This window comes from Chionomys nivalis, chromosome 4, assembly GCF_950005125.1.
Source record: "Chionomys nivalis chromosome 4, mChiNiv1.1, whole genome shotgun sequence".
NCBI lineage: Eukaryota > Metazoa > Chordata > Mammalia > Rodentia > Cricetidae > Chionomys > Chionomys nivalis.
The window spans coordinates 109,693,327-109,716,616 of record NC_080089.1 but is presented as its reverse complement, the minus strand read 5'-3'; the positions used below and the strand labels follow the sequence as shown (position 1 = coordinate 109,716,616).

At 40.8% G+C, this 23,290-nt stretch overlaps 1 protein-coding gene across 2 annotated transcripts in view; it reads left to right on the top strand.

Annotated features, from left to right (window-relative positions):
• The window catches only part of Pdcd6ip (programmed cell death 6 interacting protein), a 51,361-nt gene that overhangs the window by 12,551 nt on the left and 15,520 nt on the right, over positions 1 to 23,290 (top strand). The window contains exons 2-10 of one of the 2 annotated variants that reach the window (XM_057766686.1): positions 2,733 to 2,787; positions 4,945 to 5,014; positions 8,864 to 8,991; positions 10,740 to 10,893; positions 13,093 to 13,193; positions 15,526 to 15,642; positions 18,389 to 18,611; positions 19,955 to 20,078; positions 22,745 to 22,922. In XM_057766686.1, the coding sequence (XP_057622669.1) occupies positions 2,733 to 2,787; positions 4,945 to 5,014; positions 8,864 to 8,991; positions 10,740 to 10,893; positions 13,093 to 13,193; positions 15,526 to 15,642; positions 18,389 to 18,611; positions 19,955 to 20,078; positions 22,745 to 22,922 (1,150 nt within the window). Of the gene's footprint in view, positions 1 to 2,732; positions 2,788 to 4,944; positions 5,015 to 8,863; positions 8,992 to 10,739; positions 10,894 to 13,092; positions 13,194 to 15,510; positions 15,643 to 18,388; positions 18,612 to 19,954; positions 20,079 to 22,744; positions 22,923 to 23,290 lie in introns of both variants that reach the window. The other variant, XM_057766685.1, reaches the window with a different exon arrangement.

Here is a 23,290-nt window from a genome sequence, read left to right as displayed (position 1 = left end):
TGCAGAATGCCCTTTGATAAGGTGTTCTCTCTCTCTCTCTCTCTCTCTCTCTCTCTCTCTCTCTCTCTCTCTCTCTCTCTCCTCCCCCTCCCTCTCCCTCTCTCTCCCCCTCCCTCTCCCTCCCTCCCTCCCTTCCCCCCTTCCTCCCTCCCTTCCCCCCCCCCCTCTCTCTGGAGACAAGGTCTTTCTATGTAGCCCTGGCTATCCTGGAACTCACTGTATAGGCCAGGCTTGTTTTGAACTTACAAAGATCCTGAGTGCTGTGGTTAAAGGAGTGTGTCACCATTTCTGGCTCCCCTCGTTAAGGTTTTCTTCAGATTGCCTTGTGGCTTAGTTGTTTATCCCCAGGTGGACCAGTGCAGCTTTTAGGGCATATTAGCCATGTGACAGCTTGGGTTTCTGTTACTTGGTTAAGACACTGCCAGGTTCACTGACTTTACAGTTACTGAGTATGTTGTACTTTAAGTGCTTGTAGAGATAGTGCATCAAACTTTATTGATATTGTTTTATTATGGCCCCAGACTCTGATCCTTCCATCTCCCTATTGCTGAGATTATAGCTGTGCACCACTGTCTTTAGCTTATATATGCCAGAGATTGAACCCAGGGATTTGTACATCCTCTGATTGCTGGCTAGCGGCTCACCCTGAGCAATGTCTTGGGCATGGGTCAGTTTGCTTCGTTATGTGAAATGTTGGCTACTGTATAGAACACATACGCAATGTACAAGAAAGAAGGTCATTAGATTGACATGCTTGATTTGATTGTGCTTTGTGAGTTTTGGGAACTGTGTGTGTTAGTGATGGACATACCTAAAATGTCCAGAAGTTAGTAGATCTGTTGTTAATCAGTTGACCAGCTATGCAAATGTGTCCAATGGACATAGACTTAGTCAACCTTTTTTAAATTTTGAGAGAGGCTCTTTCTGTGTAGCCATGGTTGTTCTAGAATTTGCTGTGTAGACAAGGCTGGCCTCTGCCTCTGCCTCCCCAGTATTGGGATTAAAGCTGTGAGCTGTCATGCCAGACCAAACATTGTGATCTTAACAAAATATTTTAAGAAATACAAATTTGTTGGGTAGTGGTGTCGCACGCCTTTAATCCCAGCAGTTGAGAGGCAGAGGCAGGTGGGTCTCTGTGAGTTTGAAGCCAGCCTGCTCTACAGAGTGAGTTCCAGGACAGCCCAGGCTACACAGAGAAGTACTGTCTTGAAAAACTGGAAAAAAATACAAAGTTTTCAAATAGGTGTTTATTTACTTTTACTCTATAATACTAGATGAATATCTGTGGTGATGAATATCTGGTGTAGGAGGTCCTTCTGTCTATGTGTTGCTTTCATTGGTTAATAAAGAAACTGCCTTGGCCTGTTGATAGGGCAGAACTTAGGTAGGTGGGGAAACTGGACTGAATGTTGTGAGAAAGAAGGGCGGAGTCAGGGGACACCATGGATCCACCTCTAGAGATAAACATGCTGGAGCTTGGCTGGTAGGCCATGACCTCGTGGTGATACGCAGATTAATGGAAATGGGTTAAATTAAGATGTAAGAGTTAGCCAATAAGAAGTTAGAGCTAATAGGCCAAGTAATGATTTAATTAATACAGTTTCTGTGTGGTTATTTTGCTTCTGGGCGGCTGGGACAAACAAGCTGCCTACCTCCTACAAGTAACCCTTTTTATTTTTTTGGTGTAGTTCTTTGTTGTGCACAGTTTAGCGTGTGACTTAATTGTTAAAGGACTGTGTTTAGTAACCTTAAAACAAATGATTAAATTGGATTTGTGGGCCACTGTAGTTGGGGACAAATAGTGTCTTGATATTGCATTGCTGTGAAGAGACACTGTGACCGTTGCAGCTCCTATTACAGAAAACATTTAACTCAGGATTGCTTAGTTTCAGAGGTTAGCCCATCATCATCATGGCGGGAAGTATGGCAGCAAGCAGACAACGTGGTGCTGGAGAGGTAGCTGACTGAGAGTTCTCCATCCAGATCCACAGGCAGCAGGAAGAGAGATACTGTCACTGCCTTGAGCTTTTGAAACCCCAGTGACATATTTCCTCCAACAAGGCCACTCCTACTCCAACAAGGTCCCACCTCCTGATTCCTCTCAAGTAGTACCACTCCTTAATGACAAGACATTCAAATCTGTGAGCCTATGGGGCCATTTTCATTCAAACCGCCACAAGTAATTTTGGTATATTTTTTTTTTTTTTTTTTTAAGTTTTTCGAGACAGGGTTTCTCTGTGGTTTTGGAGCCTGTCCTGGAACTAGCTCTTGTAGACCAGGCTGGTCTCGAACTCACAGAGATCCACCTGCCTCTGCCTCCCAAGTGCTGGGATTAAAGGCGTGCGCCACCACCGCCCGGTAATTTTGGTATATTCTTTAAAAAAATTATTATTTTAGTTTTATGTGTATGGATGTTTTGCCTGCATGCATGTGCACCATATGCATTCCTGGTTTCCACAGAGGCCAGAAGAGGATGCCAGAGTCCAGAAATCTGGAAATAGAGTTACAGATGGTTGGGAGCCACCATGTGTGTTCTGGGTTGAACCCAGTCCTCTGAAGAACAGCCAGTACTCTTAACTGCTGAGCCATTTCTCCAGCTCCTATATGTGTGTGTATGTGTGTGTGTATATACATACATACATATATATAAATATATAAAGCAATTGGACTTATATAAGTTCATATCATTTTACCCTGCTAATAATTAATCTTTCTTTCTTTTTTTTTTTTAGATATTATGATCAGATTTGTTCCATTGAACCCAAGTTCCCATTTTCTGAAAATCAGGTAAATTGTTAATTTTATTATAAAGTTGTGTGGTGATGACAGGTCACCCATTTCCTCCCACCTAGGATACTGTTTCATTGAAGTCAATGATGTGTCTTTACTATGTTTAGGCTTTTGTGGAGTTTTATATAAATTAGAATTTCTGAGGTCTGTCTGATGTGAATCTTTGTCCTGAAGATTCTCCTAAATTCTCTTCATGTTTTTCTTAGTTCAGAGTGTTAATTTGTATCTTATACCAATGGGATCTGCTTATAGATGGAAATAATGTGCTATTTTCCCCTGGACTTTTTGTTCTTAGTTTTTTTGAGGGGGTGGAGGGTTGAGACAGGTCTCTTTACACAGCCCTGACTGTGCTGGAACTCACTCTGTAGACCAGGCTGGACTTGAACTCACAGAGATCTATCTGGCTGTGCTTGCCTCCTGAGTGCTGGGATTAAAGGCTTGTGCCATCATGCACAGCTCTCCTTGGGTTTTACAAAATTGACTTTGGTTTTACAAAATGAGAAGGAAATTATTAATTCAAGAAGTATTCTGTTTTGTGCTTTCAAAATTATTGGTAAGCCGGGCAGTGGTGGCACACGCTTTTAATCCCAGCACTCAGGAGGCAAAGGCAGGCGGATCTCTGTGAGTTCGAGGCCAGCCTGGTCTACAAGAGCTAGTTCCGGGAAAGGAACCAAAAAGCTACAGAGAAACCCTGTCTCGAAAAACCAAAAAAAAAAAAAAAAAAAGAATGTCAGCCTTACTTTGTCTTAAAGGATAGCTGTTGAAGATGTCGGTATTTTAAGAGACATGATGAAAGTCTTTAAAGTGTGTAGTGCTTCTAGATCTTAAAATGGTAAAAGAAAAGTTCTTTGTGGGCCTGATGAAATGACTGAGCCATTAAGAGAGTGTTCCACTCTTGCGTAGGTCCCTAATCATTTCTAGCTCCACATTTGGGGGTCCAGTACGCTTTCCTGGACTCTATGGTCCCCCTCCTACTCTTTATCTTCTCTCCCTCCCCCATACACATGGAAATAAATTAAAATTATTTTTAAAAATTACTTTATACATTTTTTTTTTTTTTGAGACAGAGTTTCTCTGTGTAAACCTGACTGTCCTGGAACTTGCTCTGTAGACCAGTCTGGCCTCACTCAGAGATCTGCCTGTCTCTGCCTCCCAAGGGCTGGAATTAAAGGCATGTGCTACCAAGAGAATCTCTTAAGATCAAAGCCAGTCTGGTTTATAGAATGAGTTTCAGGGCAGCCAGGGCTATATATATAGGGAAACCTAGTCTATAAAGATAACAGAAAGAACTAGGGAGGCATGTTTTTGGTGCTAGAAATTGAATCTGTGGCTCCTAAGCATTGTACCACCAAAATACACGCCCAGTCCTCTTCCTGCCTCACTAAGTTGTTGAGGCTGGTCTTCAACTTACTCTGTAGCCCAAGCAGGCCTTGAACTTGTGATCTTCCTGCCTTAGCCTCCTGAGAAGCTGGAATTAAAGGCCTATATATAAATTCATTAAGTTGCATAGTCTTTGAGTCTGGTTAATTTTTGATGTGTGATATTTTTATTCTAAAGTTTTTTTTAAAGTAATCAAGAAAAAAAAAGGTCAGATGTGGTGTCACACACCTTTCATTCAAGCATCCAGGCGACAGAGACAGACAGACAGATTTCTATGGGCTGAAGAGTATCCTTTTCCAGGGCTAAATAATGAAACCTTGTCTCGGGGGAAAAAAAGAGGCTGTATTTATTATATGTGTGTATATGATGTGTATGAGTGTGTGTGTCATGGTCTGCACGTGGAGGTCAGACAACTCTGTTGGTTCCAGGGACTGAACTCAGCTTGTAATGATTGTGGGACAAGCTCTCTGCCTGCTGAGCCATCTCACCAGCCCATTTTCCTACTTTTGTAACGGTGCTTTTCAGTTTGGTCCACCAGGAAAACTTGCAGCGCTTTTTGTCCTTTGCTTGTCTTTTTTATAAAGACCTCATAGAATGATGTTTTGAAATAACTTAATGCTAGTGTTTTACATGGAAAATCAATGTCTTTAAAAAGGGAAGGGGTCATTGTTTAGAGGTGGCAGCTGTCCAAGGAGCTCTGTCCTTGGATTTCCTCAGTATTTAACAAGGTCCAAGGTGGTAATAGAAGTTTTTGTTTCCTCTCATTCATTCTAGATCTGCTTGACATTTACGTGGAAGGATGCGTTTGATAAAGGTTCCCTGTTTGGAGGATCTGTAAAATTGGGTATGTAATTTTTAATAAAAATTATAGACTTGACTTGAGCATTTTTACTGCTTTTAGATTTTTTTAAAGTTGCTCTCCTAATTCCTTGTGATTACTAAAGTTTTTTTTTTTGTTGTTCATTTTATTTTTAACTTCAACTTCTAATCCAATGTAATTTCAAAATATTTGCAGAGCCCATGCCTTGCCAGGCACTGTCCTAGTTACAAAGATACATAAGGCAGTTGTATTTAGTTTGGTTGTGAAGACAGTTATCTCACTGAAATGTACTATGTGTACATGTGTGTAGGGTGCACCATGGGATGATGTTTTGATCCATGAGGGACTACATGTATGATGGTGGCCACATACGATTGTTGTCTGGTGATACTGTACCTGTCTTTGTGTAACTACACGCACAACAACAAAGTCCTTAGCGGCTCATTTCTCAGAACATATTGAAGTTATTGAGGCATGGCTGTAAAATCTCATGGGAGCATAGATGAGGAAGAAGTTAGTTCTACCCGCAGAAAGCAAGCAACAAGTTAGGTCTTGAAGAATGAGTTTGTACAAACATCATAACCAAGGTCAAAAAGTGAAGGCATTTTAATCAGACAGCACAAGCCTTAATTTCCTCATCTGAAAAGTGGAAATAGGATTTGCTTCTTGGAGTTACTGTGTAGGATAAAAGAGTGAAAACATTTAAAGTCTTTAAACAGTGTTCATTAAGTATTAACTGCAATGAATAATAAATAATCATGCTGTTACTATGTATAGACTATAGTATATTTGTATACACATTATATGATGCCCATATTTTTATAAAAATATCATATGATGTGTATATTTCTTATATAGTAGATATACCTTATGTAAGATCTAACAGTAGGGGGTGGTGATGGCAGACACCTTTAATCTCAGCACTTGGGAGGCAGAGACATGTGAATCTCTGAGTTCGAGGCCAACTTAGTTTACATAGTGAGTTCCAGGACAGCCAGTGCTACGCAGAGAAACCTTGTCTCAAATAAAAAGCAAACAAACAAAAAGATACAACATAGACTATCTTAAGATAAGTGTGTGTGTATATAGTATGTACATAGATATACTTAAGTAAATATATGTGTTTACTTTATGTATAGGTGAGAAAATAGGAATATTGTAAAATATATATTCTATATAAGATGATCAATGTAATAATTATTGTTATGGCTTGAAACCATAGATTGAATTGGATTTAGGAAAGCAGTTGTAATGGAGCATAGACTGTAAAGAGGTACAAATGTGCTCTTGAATTTTGCTTTCCCACTTACATATGAAGAGCCAGCCATTACTGTTACTTACTTACCCAGGATTTCCTGTCTAGTATGTTACTGAATTCTCCAGGAATGTGATAAGGAAAGACACTTTCATTGCTAGTTGAGTATACTGGCTTGGAAAGGTTAAGTGACTTGTGGAGGGTGTGCAGCTTGGGCTTAAAGGGGCTGAGATGGGAATGCAGAGAGCCTGCCTCCAGGACTAGATCATTTGAGAGATCTGCGAGAGATGATGAGTCTGGATTAGGTAGTGGGTATGGTCAGAGAAAGTTGGGCTTGGAAGGAATTCTAGGAGGTGAAATTGACTGGCTTTATCTCACTGTCAGAGAGATGAGGAGGAGCTAAGAGTCTGAGATTTGACCTGCTGGATATTTAGTTTTTGATAGGTTGAGTTTGGCTTTTCAGTTACGTCAGTGTAAAATTTCTCTGACATTTGGAAATAGTAGATTTGAAACTCAGATGAGAGAGAGCGAGCGAGGAGATCTAGATTTGGTAACAGTTACTCATGGATAAAGATCCATTCACCTTTGACAGATTATAGGCAAGATCATATAAAATCTAGAGCTAGGGTGAAGTTGAGAAAAAGTGTTTGGACCATGGAGGACCAGGAAGAAACATTCTCCATGGAAGTGAATGTTGAAGTGTTTTCAAGGCGATGCTGTGCAGTGGTCCCGACACTTGGTTTCATGCTAGCACCGTTGGGGGGGGGGTTGTTAAAATTACCATTCTGTAGCCCCAGGACTTAGGATGGGGAGGCAGGTTTATCAATTTTAGTTTGGCCTTGCTATATAAGAGTTCTTGGCCAGCCTTGGTACCCTAAAATGGCAACAGCAATAACTGTGTATACAGTTTTATGCATGTACAGCCTTAAGGTTTCTTTAAGGATGTTAACTTGGATCTTTGACTTATTGAAATTGTCTACATTTATTCTGGGCTCAGTTTTTAGTTACCTTTGTTTTTTGAGATAGTGTCTTATGTAGTCTAGGCTGACTTGATCTCCTTATGTAGCCAAGGAGGACTCAGAAGCCCTGATTCTCCTTGCCTTCATTTCCCAGAATGCTGGGAGTACAGGTGCACACCACCATTGTACCTTGATCATCTGTTTCTCTCAGGACCTCTGCATACTATTTGCCTTTTTCATGTTACTTTGTTTTCTTGTAGTTATTTAGAATGCAGATTGGAGCAATTGGTGTGTCTGCTGAGTGAGTGAGTGAGGAGATCATGATGGGTTTGGGAACAAGTAGAGAATTGGATGCTTTTAGAGAGGTGCAAACTACTTCCTGGCCCTACTGTGTGGAGTAAACAGCTGTCTTTTGCTCTGCTTCTTTGAGATGGAATGTGCACTGTTCAGTGTAGACAGCCTTCTGAATGTTTGGTTTGGTGATCAGTGTCTCTTCTGTCAGCTTCTGGCAGACATTTTAATCCTCTTGTTTTTGAATCTCACTGTCCTAAGTACTGCATGTAAGTAGACTTACATGTCCTCTTTTTAAGAAGTTGTAAGAAGCACAATGCATGGGGTTACCTTTTAACCATTTTGAAGTATGTGGTTTTTAGTAGTGCAAGGGTACATCACACTGTAAACACCTCTGCAAAAAAAAAGTGCTTTAATTCATTAAACAACAGCCTTTTGGCCCCATCTTTGGTACCCGCTGTCTTCGTACTTTTGTCTCTAAGACTTTGACTCCTTTAGGTATTTACTGTAAGTGGAATCCTAGTCTTTCATGACTGCTTATTGCACTTAGTGTAATGTCCTCAAGGTTTGTCTTACATGTAGGTTCCTTTCTTGGAAGTTGACTAGTGAATATTTTATTGGATGTTTCTACGTCATTTTGTTTATATTTCCGTTGGTTGATGCTCCCTCAGGTTGCTGTTTGAACATAAGTGCAGAAATTCCCCCACAAGATTCTGCATTCAGCTCTTTTCGCATATGCCCTGGAGGGGTTTCTGGGTCAAAAGAATTATTTTAAGGTTTTGAGGACCGGCACACTATTTCCTCTAGACCTGCAGCATTTTGTATTCCTTCAAGTAAAAGTTGCAGTTTATCTCTGTCATTTATTTCTTTTTAAAAGTTAATTAGCTGTGTTGATAGATGTGGGTTGTGTGGATTTTTCATCAGAGAAAGGGGGATCTGAGACCATCAAGGAAGCACTGGTATGCTTATGTTGATGTAAGGACTGGTGTGTGTACATGTGTGTGCATGTGTGCATATGCATGCATTGTGGGGGGAAGATAAAAATTTGAGAAGTCATAGAAAATTGGAAATGATTTATTTGAATTTAAGTAATTAAGTGAGAAATAACATAAAGATAAATTTTACATTTTTGAGCCTGACTGTAGTGAAAATGTGGGAACAAAGAGAAGGAGAGAAAGAATAATTTATTCTTCTTTTGAGTTTTTGATGAGTATAATGTGGGAATATGGCAGCCGGTCTCCAGTAGATGAGAGGGCAGGTCTTGGGAGAGCCCCTGGGAGAGAGGCCATGGTATTTCTCATTAAATATTGTTTTCTTTAGAAAAAAAAAATAATCTGATACATTTTTCCTTCTCAATTTTTTTTCCAGCTCTTGCAAGCTTAGGATATGAAAAGAGCTGTGTGTTGTTCAATTGTGCTGCCTTAGCTAGCCAGATTGCACAAGAGCAGAACCTGGATAATGATGAAGGATTGAAAACCGCTGCTAAGCAGTACCAGGTATGCAGAAAAGCAGTTCCTACACAGGGATGTACACTGGATGCAAGGGGTAACTGACATTTAGATGATAGCTGTTGCCTTCCTCATGACGGTTGCTCCGGGAAAGTCATGCTCTTCAGTAACCTGATCCTTGTTGAGTCCTTGGGTAAACACTTCAGCTCTGAAGCCCTTGTTCTAGTGCCCATGTCTGTTTTTCTCTCTGTACTCCCACCAGCACCTAGCACAGTGCCTGGCACATAATAGAGGCTCAGTGAATGTTGATTGGACAGCAAAGATGACATGTGTGGGCGAATGCCATACATTTGTAGAAAACCTCTTAAATGACTTTAGTCAAAAATGGTTGGACATTTATGTGTGCATTTTCTCAGGGCGAGGCACACCCGCAGTTTCAGTGGTATGGCAAAATTAAGAACTTTTGATTAAAAAAAATAAGTTGCATGTAGACTCTGGAGAAGTTGTGTTTAAATGTGGTCAGGCCTGGATTGCTCTTAGCATAGCTTACTATCTCAGGGACTGGTCGTCGGCTACTGTGGCATGCTGTTTCATGCCACTTTATTATTTACTCACTTTTAGTTTATTTTTATTTCAAATATAAGAACAATGTCATATCTTTTTAAAAAGTTACATTTAAAAACTATGTGTGTGTGTGTATTGGTATGGTTGAGCACGTGTGTGGACGTCAGAGGACAACTTGTGAGAGCTGGTTTCTCCTTCCACCATGTGGGTCCCGTGGCTTGAGCTCAGGGTGTCAGGGTTGGTGACAGGCACCTTTCCATACTGAGCTATCTTGCTGACCTCATGATAGTCTTGTTAACACAGTGACTTTGAGGTTGCATTATTTACCAAGTTAACTCACTTTAATATCCCAGATTGACTTGACTTCTTCCATTTTCTCAGCTTATATAGTAATTTTAGTAGTAACCCTAAAATAAAATTTGGGAAGAAAAATGTAAAGGGGGACATTTCACTAGGAAATCCTGAAGGCCAGGAAATGTCTGTCAGTGGCATTGCTGGCTCTCAGAGTGTACCATTTGGGGTGTCCCCTAAGCCTGTATGCTTGTTTGAAAGATGACTTTGTTTGGGATAAAAGCAAAAACAAGTAGCGGCTGGAGGAATGTTTTGGTCAATAATGAAAGCAGTTGCCTTGTAAGCTCAAGGCAACTTGAGCTTGACCTGAGTTTGATCCCCAAAATCCATACAATTGATGCTGGGTTTGGAGGTATATGCTTATAATGCATTCCCTAGGCCTTACTGACCAGCTAGCCAGTCTAGCCTCATGGGTGAGCTCTGGGCCAATGAGAGGCTCTGTCTCAAAGGAAGTGGGCAGTGGTCCTGAGGACGACACCTGGGATTGTCCTCTGACACCCCCCCACATGCACGCGCGCACACACGCACGCACACGCACACACACTGTGTACATGCACACACGTAGCCATTTGAATAGTCTTTTATCTCTTCATCTGTTCTTGGGTAAGTTTTGAAGAAATGTATCTGCTAAATTAGCCTTGATTACCTTTTGCCATTCTCTTACTTTACTCTTCCTGCTGTCACCTGTGAATCTTTGATAAACTTTTTGTTGCTCTAGGATCATGGCAAGGTCCTTGTCTGTGAATGAGATGCTTTAGATCACAGTATAGAAATGTGCATGCAGTTACCTTATCATTTTCTCAGTTGGCTTGTAGATGTTTGTGTGTAACAGTAGAAAATTAAGTTTCAATGTTAAAGATTTTTTTTCTCTCTCCTTCTAGTTTGCTAGTGGTGCCTTTTTACATATTAAAGACACAGTTTTATCTGCCTTAAGTCGAGAACCTACTGTGGACATATCTCCAGATACTGTTGGGACCCTCAGTCTTATTATGCTGGCCCAAGCTCAAGAAGTATTTTTCTTAAAAGCCACACGAGGTAACTCCAGTTTCTTCTTTACTGTGTTACATGTGAAAACAAGTGCTAGGCTTTTATGGCTGGATAGTGATTGGATCGTTGATAATCAAGCTCACTTCTAAGGGAGAGTTGCCTGGAGGAAGGTAGAATGCTTCCTTCATGTGGCAGTGACTCCTGGTCTGGTTGTGGGATGGCTATGGGATCAGTGATTTCTTTTAAGGTTTGATTTAAGTGTATGTGCAGGTGTCTGTGCCCTGCAGGTGAGAAAAGGGCATGGGTCTCCTGAGCCTGGAGTCACAGGCATTGTGAGCTGCTTGATATGGGTGTTGGGATTTGAACTCTGGTCTTGATGATTGAGCAGCAAGTGCTTTTAATCATTGAGCCATCAAGGATTTTTTAAAAGGTAGTCCTGTTTAAACTACACTTAAATGACAAAAAGCTATTCAGGCAATATCCTTGGTGACTAGGGCTTAAGAACAATCCTTGTAAAGGTATGTAAGATAGTGTGAGGGATACAGACTGAATGTCTAAGTACAGAGAAATTGAAAATGTGGAAGCAGCATAAACACAACTTATGTTTTTCTTAAAATGGCAACTTGGGTGTGGTGGCTCATGCCTGTAATCCCTACACATGGGAGGCTAATATAGGGGGATTGCCAAGATACTGAGGCAATGCTAGGTTACCTAGTGACTGTCAGACTAGCCTGGCAACAGTGAAACCCTGTCACAAACTAAACAAACACACCCCAAAAATTCTGTATGTGGTGACTCATACCTATAGTCATAGGAGTTAGATTTAGGCTGAGTTGGAGGCCGTCTGGGCTACAGAGTGAGACTGTACTTCAAAAAATCATGGGGTTGGGGAGGGAAGTGAGAAGCGGCTTATGTGGAGATAGAAGACACATAACCCAGTGTTGTAGGAGGCCACTTATTTGTTCCTGGCTGCTCAACCCCGAAGTAACCACACAGAAACTGTATTAATTAAATCACTGCTTGGCCTAGTAGTTCTAGCTTGTTATTGATTATCTCTTTCATCTTAATTTAACCCATTTCTATTAATCTGTGTATTGCCACGTGGCAGTGGCTTACTTGCAAGGTTCTGGCTTGTCTGTTCCCAGCAGTGGCTACCTGATGTTTCACTGACTCCACCTTCCTTCTCCCAGCATTCAGTTTAGTTTTTCTGCCTAGCTCTGTTCTGCCCTGCTAAGTCATTGGCCGAAACAGATTCTTCATTCATTAACCAATAAAAGCAACACATAGACAGAAGGACCTCCCACATCAACTCAGCATTCCCTTTTGACTTTATAATGTAGTGCTTTCTGGAGTATTCACAGAACTTTATAGTCACCACTACCTTATGTTAAGATCTCATCACACCCAAAAATAACTCTAATGTCAGGACTCCCTTCTGCTTCAGCTGCCAGCAGCCATTACCTATTGCTGTGGCTTTGCCTTGTTTATGGAATTGCTTATTTACTTATTTTAAAACAGGCATATGTAGCCAGGGCTGGCCTGGAACTTGCTATGTAGCTAAGGACAGCTTTGAATATTTGATCCTCTGGGTTTAGGCCCAAAGTACTAGGGTTATATAGGCTTTCATCATCATGTTTTGCTACCTGTAAAATAGTTTTTGTGCAGAAGACTAAATTTCATCAATATGGATTTCTTTAGACATATATAATTTTTTCTTTTGTCTTTTTTTCTTTTAAATGTGTGTGGATATGTGGTTGCTGTATGTATGTGCACCAGTTGTGTGCTTTTTGATACCATTGAAGGCCAGAAGAGGGCATTGGATTCCCCGGAATTAGATAAGTGTTAGCTGCTGTGTGGGTGCTGAGGATTGAAACTGGGTTCCCTGGAGGAGCAGCCTGTGCTCTTAACTGCTGAGCCATCGCTCCAGTCCTGGGTGTACACATTTTTTTTTTTTTTTAAATTTCAGTGTCTATGCCAAGTCATGTATCAGGTTATCTTACTTTATTATTTTAGTTTGTGTGTGGGGGGAGGTGGGAGCGAATGCAGGCACATGTGTGCCATGATGCTTCTGTGGAGGTCAGGAGGCAACTTTTAGAAGTTGGTTTTCTCCTTCCACTGTGAGTTCTGGTGATGAAATGCAGGCTATCAAAGTAGTGCAGTGTGTATGTACTTTGCCCTGCTGAGTTTTGTTGCTGGCGCTTGTCTCATGTACTTCAGTTACAATGATCATTTAACATTTTATTTCAGATAAAATGAAAGATGCCATCATAGCTAAGCTGGCAAACCAGGCTGCGGATTACTTTGGTGATGCCTTTAAACAGTGTCAGTACAAAGACACTCTCCCCAAGGTCAGCTATTGTCTTCATTGACACTTGGTTATTTTGCATGTGGGAATATTTTTATGTGTGAGAAAAAGGTTGAAAAGTATGTTTTAACAGAGATCTACTATTTTAATGGAGCCTTTGAAGAGTAGATTTAGAATGTTTTCTTACGTTGTAAGATGCATGAACTGTTCTTTTATGGGATGCCTTTCTATTTACTCTTCACTAAGTTTGTTTCTCTGAGCTAAAACTCTTTCTGGGAAACGCTACTCATCTGTCCTCAGTCATTTCATCACCCTGATTGTTGACTTTTTGGAAGCAGCGCGGTGTGGAGCATGTCGATGACTCACATTTTTAATCGTTGTCCTATTTTCTTAAGGATGAGCCTTAAAGCACAAAAGCAGACATAAAGAAAAAAGGAAAAGGAAACCTAAATTCATTCGATTCTTTGATTAGAATTAAGTTTTACCAACAGGTATAGGACATTTGGCTGTTTATGGGCAGCTAAGGAAAAGCAGCCATCCTGACCACAAACCGCAGGAAGCATTGTTGCAATGTAAGCTTTTCTGAAGGGGTCATGGGAAGACTGTCCAGCCATGTCTCATAAATGACAGAGCATGTGATCACCGGGCCAGTAGAGCATTAAACACCAGCAAGAAGGACTTTTTTCCTTTTTGGTTTTTCAAGACAGGGTTTCTCTGTGTAGTGCTGGCTGTCCTGGAACTCCCCATGTAGACCAGGCTGGCCTCGAACTCACAGAGATCTGCCTTCCTTTGCCTCCCAAGTGCTGGGATTAAAGGTGTGTGCCACCACCACCTGGCATGAAGGACATTTTAACTGCACTTCCTCACAGTTGGACAAAGAATTGGTTATTTGTGGTAGTAAGTGATATTTGTAGGAGAATCTGTGAATTTAAGTTATTCAGGGATCTTTTTGTACATTATGAAACCTCAGAGAACATAGGGTACAGTTAAAAATAGATGCAAGGTACCCAATAGTACATGAGCAGTGGAGAGCTAATATCGAGATCTGTGGGTTTAAGGCGCACTGGGCTTGAGATCATTGTTGGGCACTTGCATAGCTAGCACCTGAAACTCTGTGGGTCCCATCCATCCCATCCATAGCATTGCCACTGTCCCCTCCCCCAGTTTTATGAAGTTTGCCCAGGACCCTTGTAGTATTCCGAACTTCTTTCTGTATGTAGCTGCACAGTGCACTGTCACATCCTGTCACATCAGTAAGTTAGTCCTGTCCCAGTCCTGTCATCTCAAAGGCTTGAAAGCCACGTCTGCAGCGTTCCTGGGTCTTCTTGGCACATCTTTACCGAGATGCTCCAGCTTTCCTTGAGTACGGACAGTTTTGGACTACAGTGTGTTTGAATTTCTCCTTTCACTAAGACTCCTGAGGTATTTTCACATCCAGTTCTGACTAGATGTCTGTAAGCGGGAACTCAGTTCTAGTTCTGATCGGATGTTTGTAAGTAGTGGTTCAGTGCTGGCTTTTCCTAGCAGACAGGAAACACTCATGGTAGTCATTCGGTTCTTGATATAACAATTATCTATAATTGATATAACAATTATTGGGTTTTTAAAAATACTTCAGAAAAGAGATTGCAGGATGGGACTTGATGTTTTGGAAGAGTTCCTACCAATATAGTGACTTTCTTGATTATGTGTTTCGATTTAAGTGTATTAGACTATAGTTATTTTAAAAATAAATTAGGGCAGAGTTACACTCTATAATCAGTTGTATGTCTGGGATGTATTTTTGAGTATATAATACTGAAATGTTAATATTTATATGATATTAAATGATTTTTTTATTGGCTACCATAATCTTTTTTTTACAGTCTCTCAGCATAAGAATTTAAGTGAGGACTTACTTTACTGTCTTTTGTCTTTTAAACATGACGAAACAGTCAGCTCTAGAGCAGTTTCATTAGTATATGTGAGTAACGGTGGTGTAGGTACCTGAGGGCTGGGTAAGGGCTAAGGAAGTTTCTAAAGCTGGGCTTGGTATTCCTCCATGAACTTCCCAACTCATGCATGCCCTCCTATCTTCCTTGTAAACAAAATGCTTATTTCCCGACTCCATAGAATAAGCTTTACAAAAGCTTTACTTAACAGTTTAAACAACAAACAACAAACAAACCCTAATTTTAACTGAAAGAAAATTGAATTCATAGACGACACTTCCTGCAAAACCACAAGGTCTTCTCTACTCACACCTAATGACTAACCTAGCTAAACCATTACTGGGTGATTGTAATTTCTGTCTCCTCTCCTTTCTCTTCCTGCATCCTGTTGTCTGTGGTGGTTTGTGTGGTTGGACTCTCCCTGGTCAGTATTTTTATTTCCAGGAGGTATTTCCCACCCTGGCTGCCAAGCAGTGTATTATGCAGGCCAATGCTGAGTACCACCAGTCCATCCTGGCCAAGCAGCAGAAGAAGTTTGGGGAAGAGATTGCAAGGTTGCAGGTGAGTTTGTTTTCGAGACAGAATTTTCCTGTGTAGCCTAGTCTGGCTTCGAACTTGGGTTTTTCTTGGATCTTGAATGCTAGGGTACAGATATGCTCTAATCATCTTTTATTCCTGGCTTTTTTTTTTTTTTTGAACCAGTATCTCACTGTGTAGCTATCATATTGTTTAGCTTTGAATTCCTGATGTTGTTACCTCTGCCTCCTCAGTGCCAGAGCCACACAGCAGTGCACTTTGTTATTTGATGCTGGAGATTCAACCTAGGGCCTTGTGCATGGTGAATGACCGCACTGTCTTCTGTTGGTGATGCTTCTAGTGTTTTATTTGATTTACTGGATTGTTTTATTTCTAATATTTTTTGTTTTTTCTACCATCCATCCACCCACCCACTCATCTATCCATCCATCCATCCATCCATCCCTCCCTCCCTCCCTCCCTTCCTCCCTCCCTCCCTCCCTCCCTCCCTCCCTCCCTCCCTCCATCCATCCATTCATCCATCCACTGATCGATCAAGGAACTCACTGTGTAGACCAGACCGTCCTGGAACTCACAGAGATCTGCCTGCCTCTTCCTTCTGAGTGCTGGGAATAAAGGCTTGCGCCACCACCCAGCTCCTAACAGTTTTAGGTTACTGAGTTTCTCACTCATGGTCTTGACTTTCTCATATGTGTTGCTGACGTTTTTTCTGGGTCGTGAATTAATATCTTAACTTAATATCCTTGTTTGTATCCTTTGAAGTCATGGATCATGTGTATGGGTGTTTTGTCTGCATGTGTGTCTGTATACCATTTGTGTGCGTTCCCTTTGAGGTCAGAAGAAGGCATCTGATACTCTGGAATTGGAGTTACAGTTGCAAGCCACTATGTGGGTACTGGGAACTGAACCCACTTCCTCTGGAAGAGCAGGCAGTGCTTTTTAACTTCTGAGCCATCCCTCCAGCCACCATTTTTAGAAATATTTTTAAAAAAGATTCTTTGACCTTCATTTATCCTTTTAGTATTTTTTTTAGTATTTATGTTATAATCTTTTAAAGATTAAAACGTATGTGTATGGGTTTGTGTCTTTGTGTGAGTATGTGCACACAAGTGCAGCTCCTGCAGAGGCCTCGAGCAGGTGGTTGTGGGGAAAGGTAAAAATCAGAAGAAGCAAGGTTAGATGCAGTAAAGGCAGAGGGAGAGCATGGACTGTTAGGAAGCAGAAGAGTGAAGCATAAGAGATGAACAGAAGATTGTTTTAACAGTGGACAGTACTCTCTCTCTCTCTCTCTCTCTCTCTCTCTCACACACACACACACACACAGAGGGAGGGAGGGAGGGAGGGAGGGAGGGAGGGAGGAGAGAGAGAGAGAGAGAGAGAGAGAGAGAGAGAGAGAGAGAGAGAGAGAGAGAGATCTGCCTGTCTCTGTCTCCTGAGTGCTAGGATTAAAGGTGTGTGCCACCACTGTCCAGCTCAGACCATTTTTTTCTAATGGGATTTTGGTGTTTGACTTACTGTGTCTTATCGTGTGTCAGATTTATGTGGTAACGTGTTCTGTCTCTAACATGGAGCTCAAAGTTCTGGAAAATTACACCGTGGTGTTGTTCACATTTCATTTATTTATTTAGTCCAGGTATTGTTTGATCAGGGGTGTTATAATCTATTTTGATATGGACTGAATTATCTTATATGGCTAGTGTCTTACATACAGAACTAAGAAGTTTTGTATTCTATAATGGCAAGTAGTATAACATCTACTCATTTTATATCTGACAATTGAGTTTTGAAAATTTTTTATGTATAGTGTTTTGTCTGTATGTTCACCATGTGCATGCAGTGTCAATGGTCAGCAGGGGGCATTGGAGTCACCCTGGAACTAGAGTTACTGGTTGTTTTGAGCTGTTATGTGCATGCTGGGAATCGAACCCCGGCCCTCTGCAAGACCTGTTTAATGTTTTTAATCCCCAGTCATTGCTCAAGACCACCTGGAATTCTTCTCTTCTCTTCTCTTCTCTTCTCTTCTCTTCTCTTCTCTTCTCTTCTCTTCTCTTCTCTTCTCTTCTCTTCTTTTCTTTTCTTTCTTTTCTTTTGCTGCTTTGGTGTCTTGAGACAAGGTTTCTCTACATAGATAGCCCTGGCTGTCCTGGAATTCAATACACAGACCAGGCTGGCCTTAAACTCACAGAGATATACCTGCTTCTGCCTCTCCAATGCTGGGATTAATGGCCTGTGCCACCACGCCACACTTCTACCTGACAGTTCTTTTAACATGCTATCTGCGTCAGATACATTTACATTTGTACCATCTTTTTTCCTTGGCTGACTGATTTCCTGTGTTGTGGAGTAACTCTTGGCGAGTTCCACCGTTGCACTGAGAGGACGGCTTCTTCAGGTTCTGCTCATGGGAGTGGCATGGAGAGGTGCATCTCTGGTCGCTGATGTCTGTGGTTTCAAGACTCTCTTCTGAGGGCCCCTTAAAGGCACCCAGAACTTCTTAATCACTGTTAATAGTTGTGCAGCTTGTGGAAATAACATGCAGTCTTCATTAATGTCGGGGTGTGTTGATTGACCCTCAGCTTTCTTTTACTGCCTTGGCAGCTCATTCGTGTATTTACTGGGCTGTCTACTCCTCCCCTTTTATTATTAGATGTTTTGTCATGGAATTTCCAGGTTACCTTGCTAAGCACAGAATTTCGAGAGTTTAAAAATGCTTGGTAGAAAAAGCAGTCATCTTCAAACAAACACTGTATATATAAATGTTTATTTTTAGCATGCAGCAGAACTGATTAAGAATGTGGCCTCTCGCTATGATGAATATGTCAATGTGAAGGATTTTTCTGACAAAATCAGCCGTGCCCTTACTGCAGCAAAGAAGGATAATGATTTCATTTATCATGACCGCGTTCCAGACCTTAAAGATCTGGATCCTATCGGCAAAGCCACCCTTGTGAAACCCACCCCAGTCAATGTACCCATCAGCCAGAAGTTCACGGGTAGGTCTGTTCTCTATGTACTTTAGTCAATTTGTGTTTTCTCCAGGCTCTCCCCCTTCTTGTTTTTTTCCCCTCAGCGACCCTGAAAACTACTCATTTTCCATTTTTCACGAAGAAAATGGTGCTTTGATGAGGGCTTCTCTTTCCTCCAGGCTGATCTGTGTTATAATGTAAAATCTCACATATTTTCTCTAATACTTTGAATAGAACCTGAATTTAAGTTGTTTAAAAGAATCATGGGAATAGAAATGGTACACACCTGATGTCCAGCACACTCGAGGCTGAGACAGGAGGAATCTGAGTTTGAGGTCTGCCTGGTCTACAGAGTGAGTTCTGGGCCGAACTTGGCTTTAGATTGAGTGAGATGAGCAAACACAGCCAACTATGGCCAAGAAAGTGTGGAAAGTTAGGTGTTGTGTCTCCTGTGATGTCTCCAAGGGGAAAGCAAGCAACGGAGCACCTGTGAGTATGAACTGTGGATATTTGAGACAGGATTTTGATAAGATTAGGACTTTAGACGAGCCTACCCGTTTTGCTGATGGAACATTTGTTACACCATCACTGAATATAAACATATGGTTATTTACTTTTTTATTTACTTATTTGAGAGGTCTCATATAGCCTAAACTGGCCTTCATCTCACTGTGTAACCTAAGTTGGCTTTGAACTCCTAAATCTCCTGCTTTAGCCTCCTAAGGACTGAAATTATGGGTATGAGCCACCATACATGGATAATTTTTAAACTAGTATATTCTAGTGTGGAATTTGCATTAGATCAATGTTATTATCACAGCCTTTCTTTGATAGTGTAGATGATATATGTTATATATGCAATATTTGATAGCTTCTAACAGATCTCCTGTATTATAATAATAGTAGGAAAGAGTGATTAACTAAGCTTTGTTTAATAAACAGAAAGTGTTAACTGTGTGCTAGTGACTAAGCACGGACAGATGCACTTAGTTTGTCTCTCACAGCATCCTACGACACAACTATTGACGTCTTTGCTACTGATGACGATGCTGTGGCTCAGAGCAAGTATGTTTCCCAAGGCTACATAGCTAGGAAGTGATGGACTGTGACCACACAGTCTGTCTGATCATCAAGGGAGCAGAACCACTAAGATCCTTCATATATGATGACTTAAAACTTACGGGAATGAAGGTCTGAGAGGAGCTTTCATTGCTCTTGTCTGTCAATATAGTGATTTGGAATTCTGTTTACCACTGGCTTTCATTATGATATAGTTTCTGATCTTGTGACATTATAGAGAAAACGAATAGTCCTGTCTGTAGTTTGAGTCTGTTTCATATGTCTTGCTTGGACCTTCTCTTCTGTTTTAGATTTGTTTGAGAAGATGGTTCCTGTGTCTGTGCAGCAGTCCCTGGCTGTGTTTGGTCAGAGGAAAGCTGACTTGGTTAACAGATCCATTGCTCAAATGAGAGAAGCCACTACTTTGGCAAATGGGTAGGTGGAAACTGGTCTTCAGAAGCTGACTTAGAGGTTCTTAAGTTAGGTGCTTACTTGTGCTTTGAGTAATTTATGAACATTTTTTAGTCTTGAGCCTGGAAATGAATACCAAGCAGACTTAGATATACCAATACTTGTTATTTTCAGTTATTTTCTTAAGAAGCCTTAGAGTTGGAAGGAATGGAATTACAGAAAAAGGTAAGACAATTTGACTACTATTTTGTATTTCAAGAGACTTGAGGAACAGTGAGTAGAGATGAGCCCTTTAAGATGCATGGTTCCAGGCTGATGAGATGGCTTAGCCTGTGTTAAGTGCTTGCTGTTAAGCCGTATAACACCAGTTCTGTTCCTGGGACCCTCATGGTGGAAGGAAACACCTGCAGGTTGTCCTCTGACCTCCACATGTGCACTGTGGCATGCGAATGCCTGCACATATACTCAACAAAAATGAATGTAATCAAAAAACTCTTCGAATCATTTGGTACTGTAAACCAATTTTTATATTAAGAAAATAATTCCGTGGGCTAAAAATTAGGTATAATTTACACATAATGAAATGTGCTCATTTAAAGTGTAGTTCATTCAGTTTGGTGAATGCATATATCCACATAACTCCTATGAATAATATAACCGATGTCAGTCCTCATGCCTCCTCCCCTTCAGTCCCTCTGCCTTTAGTTCCTGGCTCCTCTCACGTGTTCTGTGTCACTGTAGGCCAAGTTCACTCTGGGCAGTTTGCCATAAATGTAAGTCCTGTAGTGTGAACATTGTGTACATCTTAGTTTGCCACATTACACACCATATACAGTACTAACAGTGCATGATGCTTCATATGCCTCGGGAAGCAGAGCTAGGTGATCTCTATAACTTGCCCTCCAGGGATCCACTTCTCCATCTTCTAAAGGTTCCACAACCTCTAAAACAGCTACCAGCTGGGATCAAGTGTAGAAGAACATGAACCATGGAGGATGTATTCCATTCTACCCACAGTACTCTGAGCATTTTATCGTTATGACAAAGCGCCTTAGTTTCTTTTCTGTTAGTTTAAAGTACCTTGACAAAAAGGCAATATAAAGGGTTTATTTTGGCTTAGAGTTGCAGAGGGATGGGTAAGGGTATGGAGGCTACCTGGGATCAAAATTAGGCCCTTTTATGTGTTAGGCACATCTTTTACCACTGTGTTATATTCTTAGTCATTTATTGCCTTTTCAAAATTTAAGTTTTCCTGGGACCAGTGAGATAGCTCCGTGGGTAAAATCATTTACTTTCAAGCCTGATGACTTAAGTTTGATCTTAAGACTCACATTGTAGAAGGCAAGAGGTGACTCTTGCAAGTTGTCCTCTGACCTCCACATGTGTGTCTCTCTTTTCATAAATTTAACAAGAAAATTCAAAATAAGGTTTTTTTTTTTCCTGTTGTGTTTTTTTTTTTTTTGGAGACGAGGTTTCTCTGTGTATCCCTGGCTGTCCTGGAACTCACTTTGTAGACCAGGCTCGCCTCAAACTCAGAGAGAGCCCCTGCCTCTGCCTCCTGAGTGCTGGGATTAAAGGTGGGTGTCATCACCACTGGCAAGTTTTTTTCTTTAAAAAAAAATCCATTTAACATATCATTTTATTATAAATATAACTAATATATTTAATGTGTATGAGTATTGTGCCTGTATGTATGTGCACCATGTGTGTGCAGTGCCAGTGGAGGACAGAAAAGTGTGTCAGATTCCCTTGATCTGCCTTGATGGATAATTGTGAGCTGCATGTGATTGTAATGGCAGCTGTATTCTCTACCAGTTCAACAAGTGTTCTTGACAGCTGAGTCACTTCCTAACCATCCTTGTCTTAAAGAATTCTTCATATATTTTGAATGCAAGTCAGATATTTGTGATTGCATATTTTTTTCAATTTTGGCTTTTGACACTTTCAATTTAAATGATTGTAAATTTTGACTTTTTGTTATTGAAACATTTGTACTAGTTCCCTCACTCCCTTCCTTCATTCTTATATCTTGCCTGTCTGTCTGTCTGTCCGTTCGTCCATCCATCATCTTTTGTCTGTCTATCCATCTCTCCATCCAGGGCCTCAGACTTCATCTGTAGCTGAGGATAATTTTGAAGTCCTGATTCTTTATTTCTCATGTTCTTTGGCTTACTTGCTTTATTTTGGTATCATGAATATGTATAAATTCCTCTGCCTTTTCATGTAAATGAAAAGTGACTACCATAAAACCCAGAATGTGGGTGAGTCTGTAATTGATACTTTTTGACCTTCTGTGTTCTTTGATCTTTTGCATAGATACAAAATTATAATAGGGCATGCACCACCGTGCCTAGCACTTTTCTTGCTTTTTGTTTTTTAATTCTGAACTCTGAACTTAAACATCTCAGTTCTTTTAAATTTTTATAAATTATTGAAAAATTTATACTGGTATACAATGAATCTTTGTAGTGTCCATCTCCTACTCCTTTCCTCCAGCTCCTCCCACCCAGCCAACGTCTGTTCTTTAGTTAGTTTAATGTATTAATCACTGATTTCCCCCTCCCTCTTATTTTTAATAGGAGTCATCCTTGTGGCCTGTTCAGTCCATTGTTGATGTGGGTGGCTGTAAGTGGCGGCTATTTTGAAGGTGGTGTAGAGCTACACATACAATGTCTCCTCCTGTTTTGCAGGGTATTGGCTTCCCTCAATCTTCCAGCAGCAATTGAAGATGTGTCTGGAGACACTGTACCTCAGTCGATACTTACCAAGTCTGCATCTGTAGTTGAACAGGGTGGCATCCAGACTGTCGACCAGCTGATAAAAGAATTACCCGAGTTACTACAAAGAAATAGAGAAATCTTAGAGGAGGTATGTTTGAAAAGATTGGCTTTTCAAGTAGAAACTGACATCTTGGTGTCTCCTTGGTTTGGAGGGGTATTACTCAGTGTCTGGTTGAGGTCACTGTGTTTTCCTTGCCTTTATTCTCAGGAAGAATTCTATTGAGTGAGAATGAGTCTTTTTTCCTTTTTTAGTTTTTCAAGACAGGCTTTCTCTGTATAGCCTCGGCTGTCCTGGAACTTTCTTTGTAGACCAGGCTGACCTCAATCTCAAAGAGATCCGCCTGCCTCTGTCTCCTGAGTGCTGGAATTAAAGGCATGTGCCACCTTTGCCTGGCTAAAAATGAGTCTTCTTGGGGAAAATAAATGCATTTTAACTAAATTCACATGACCATTGAC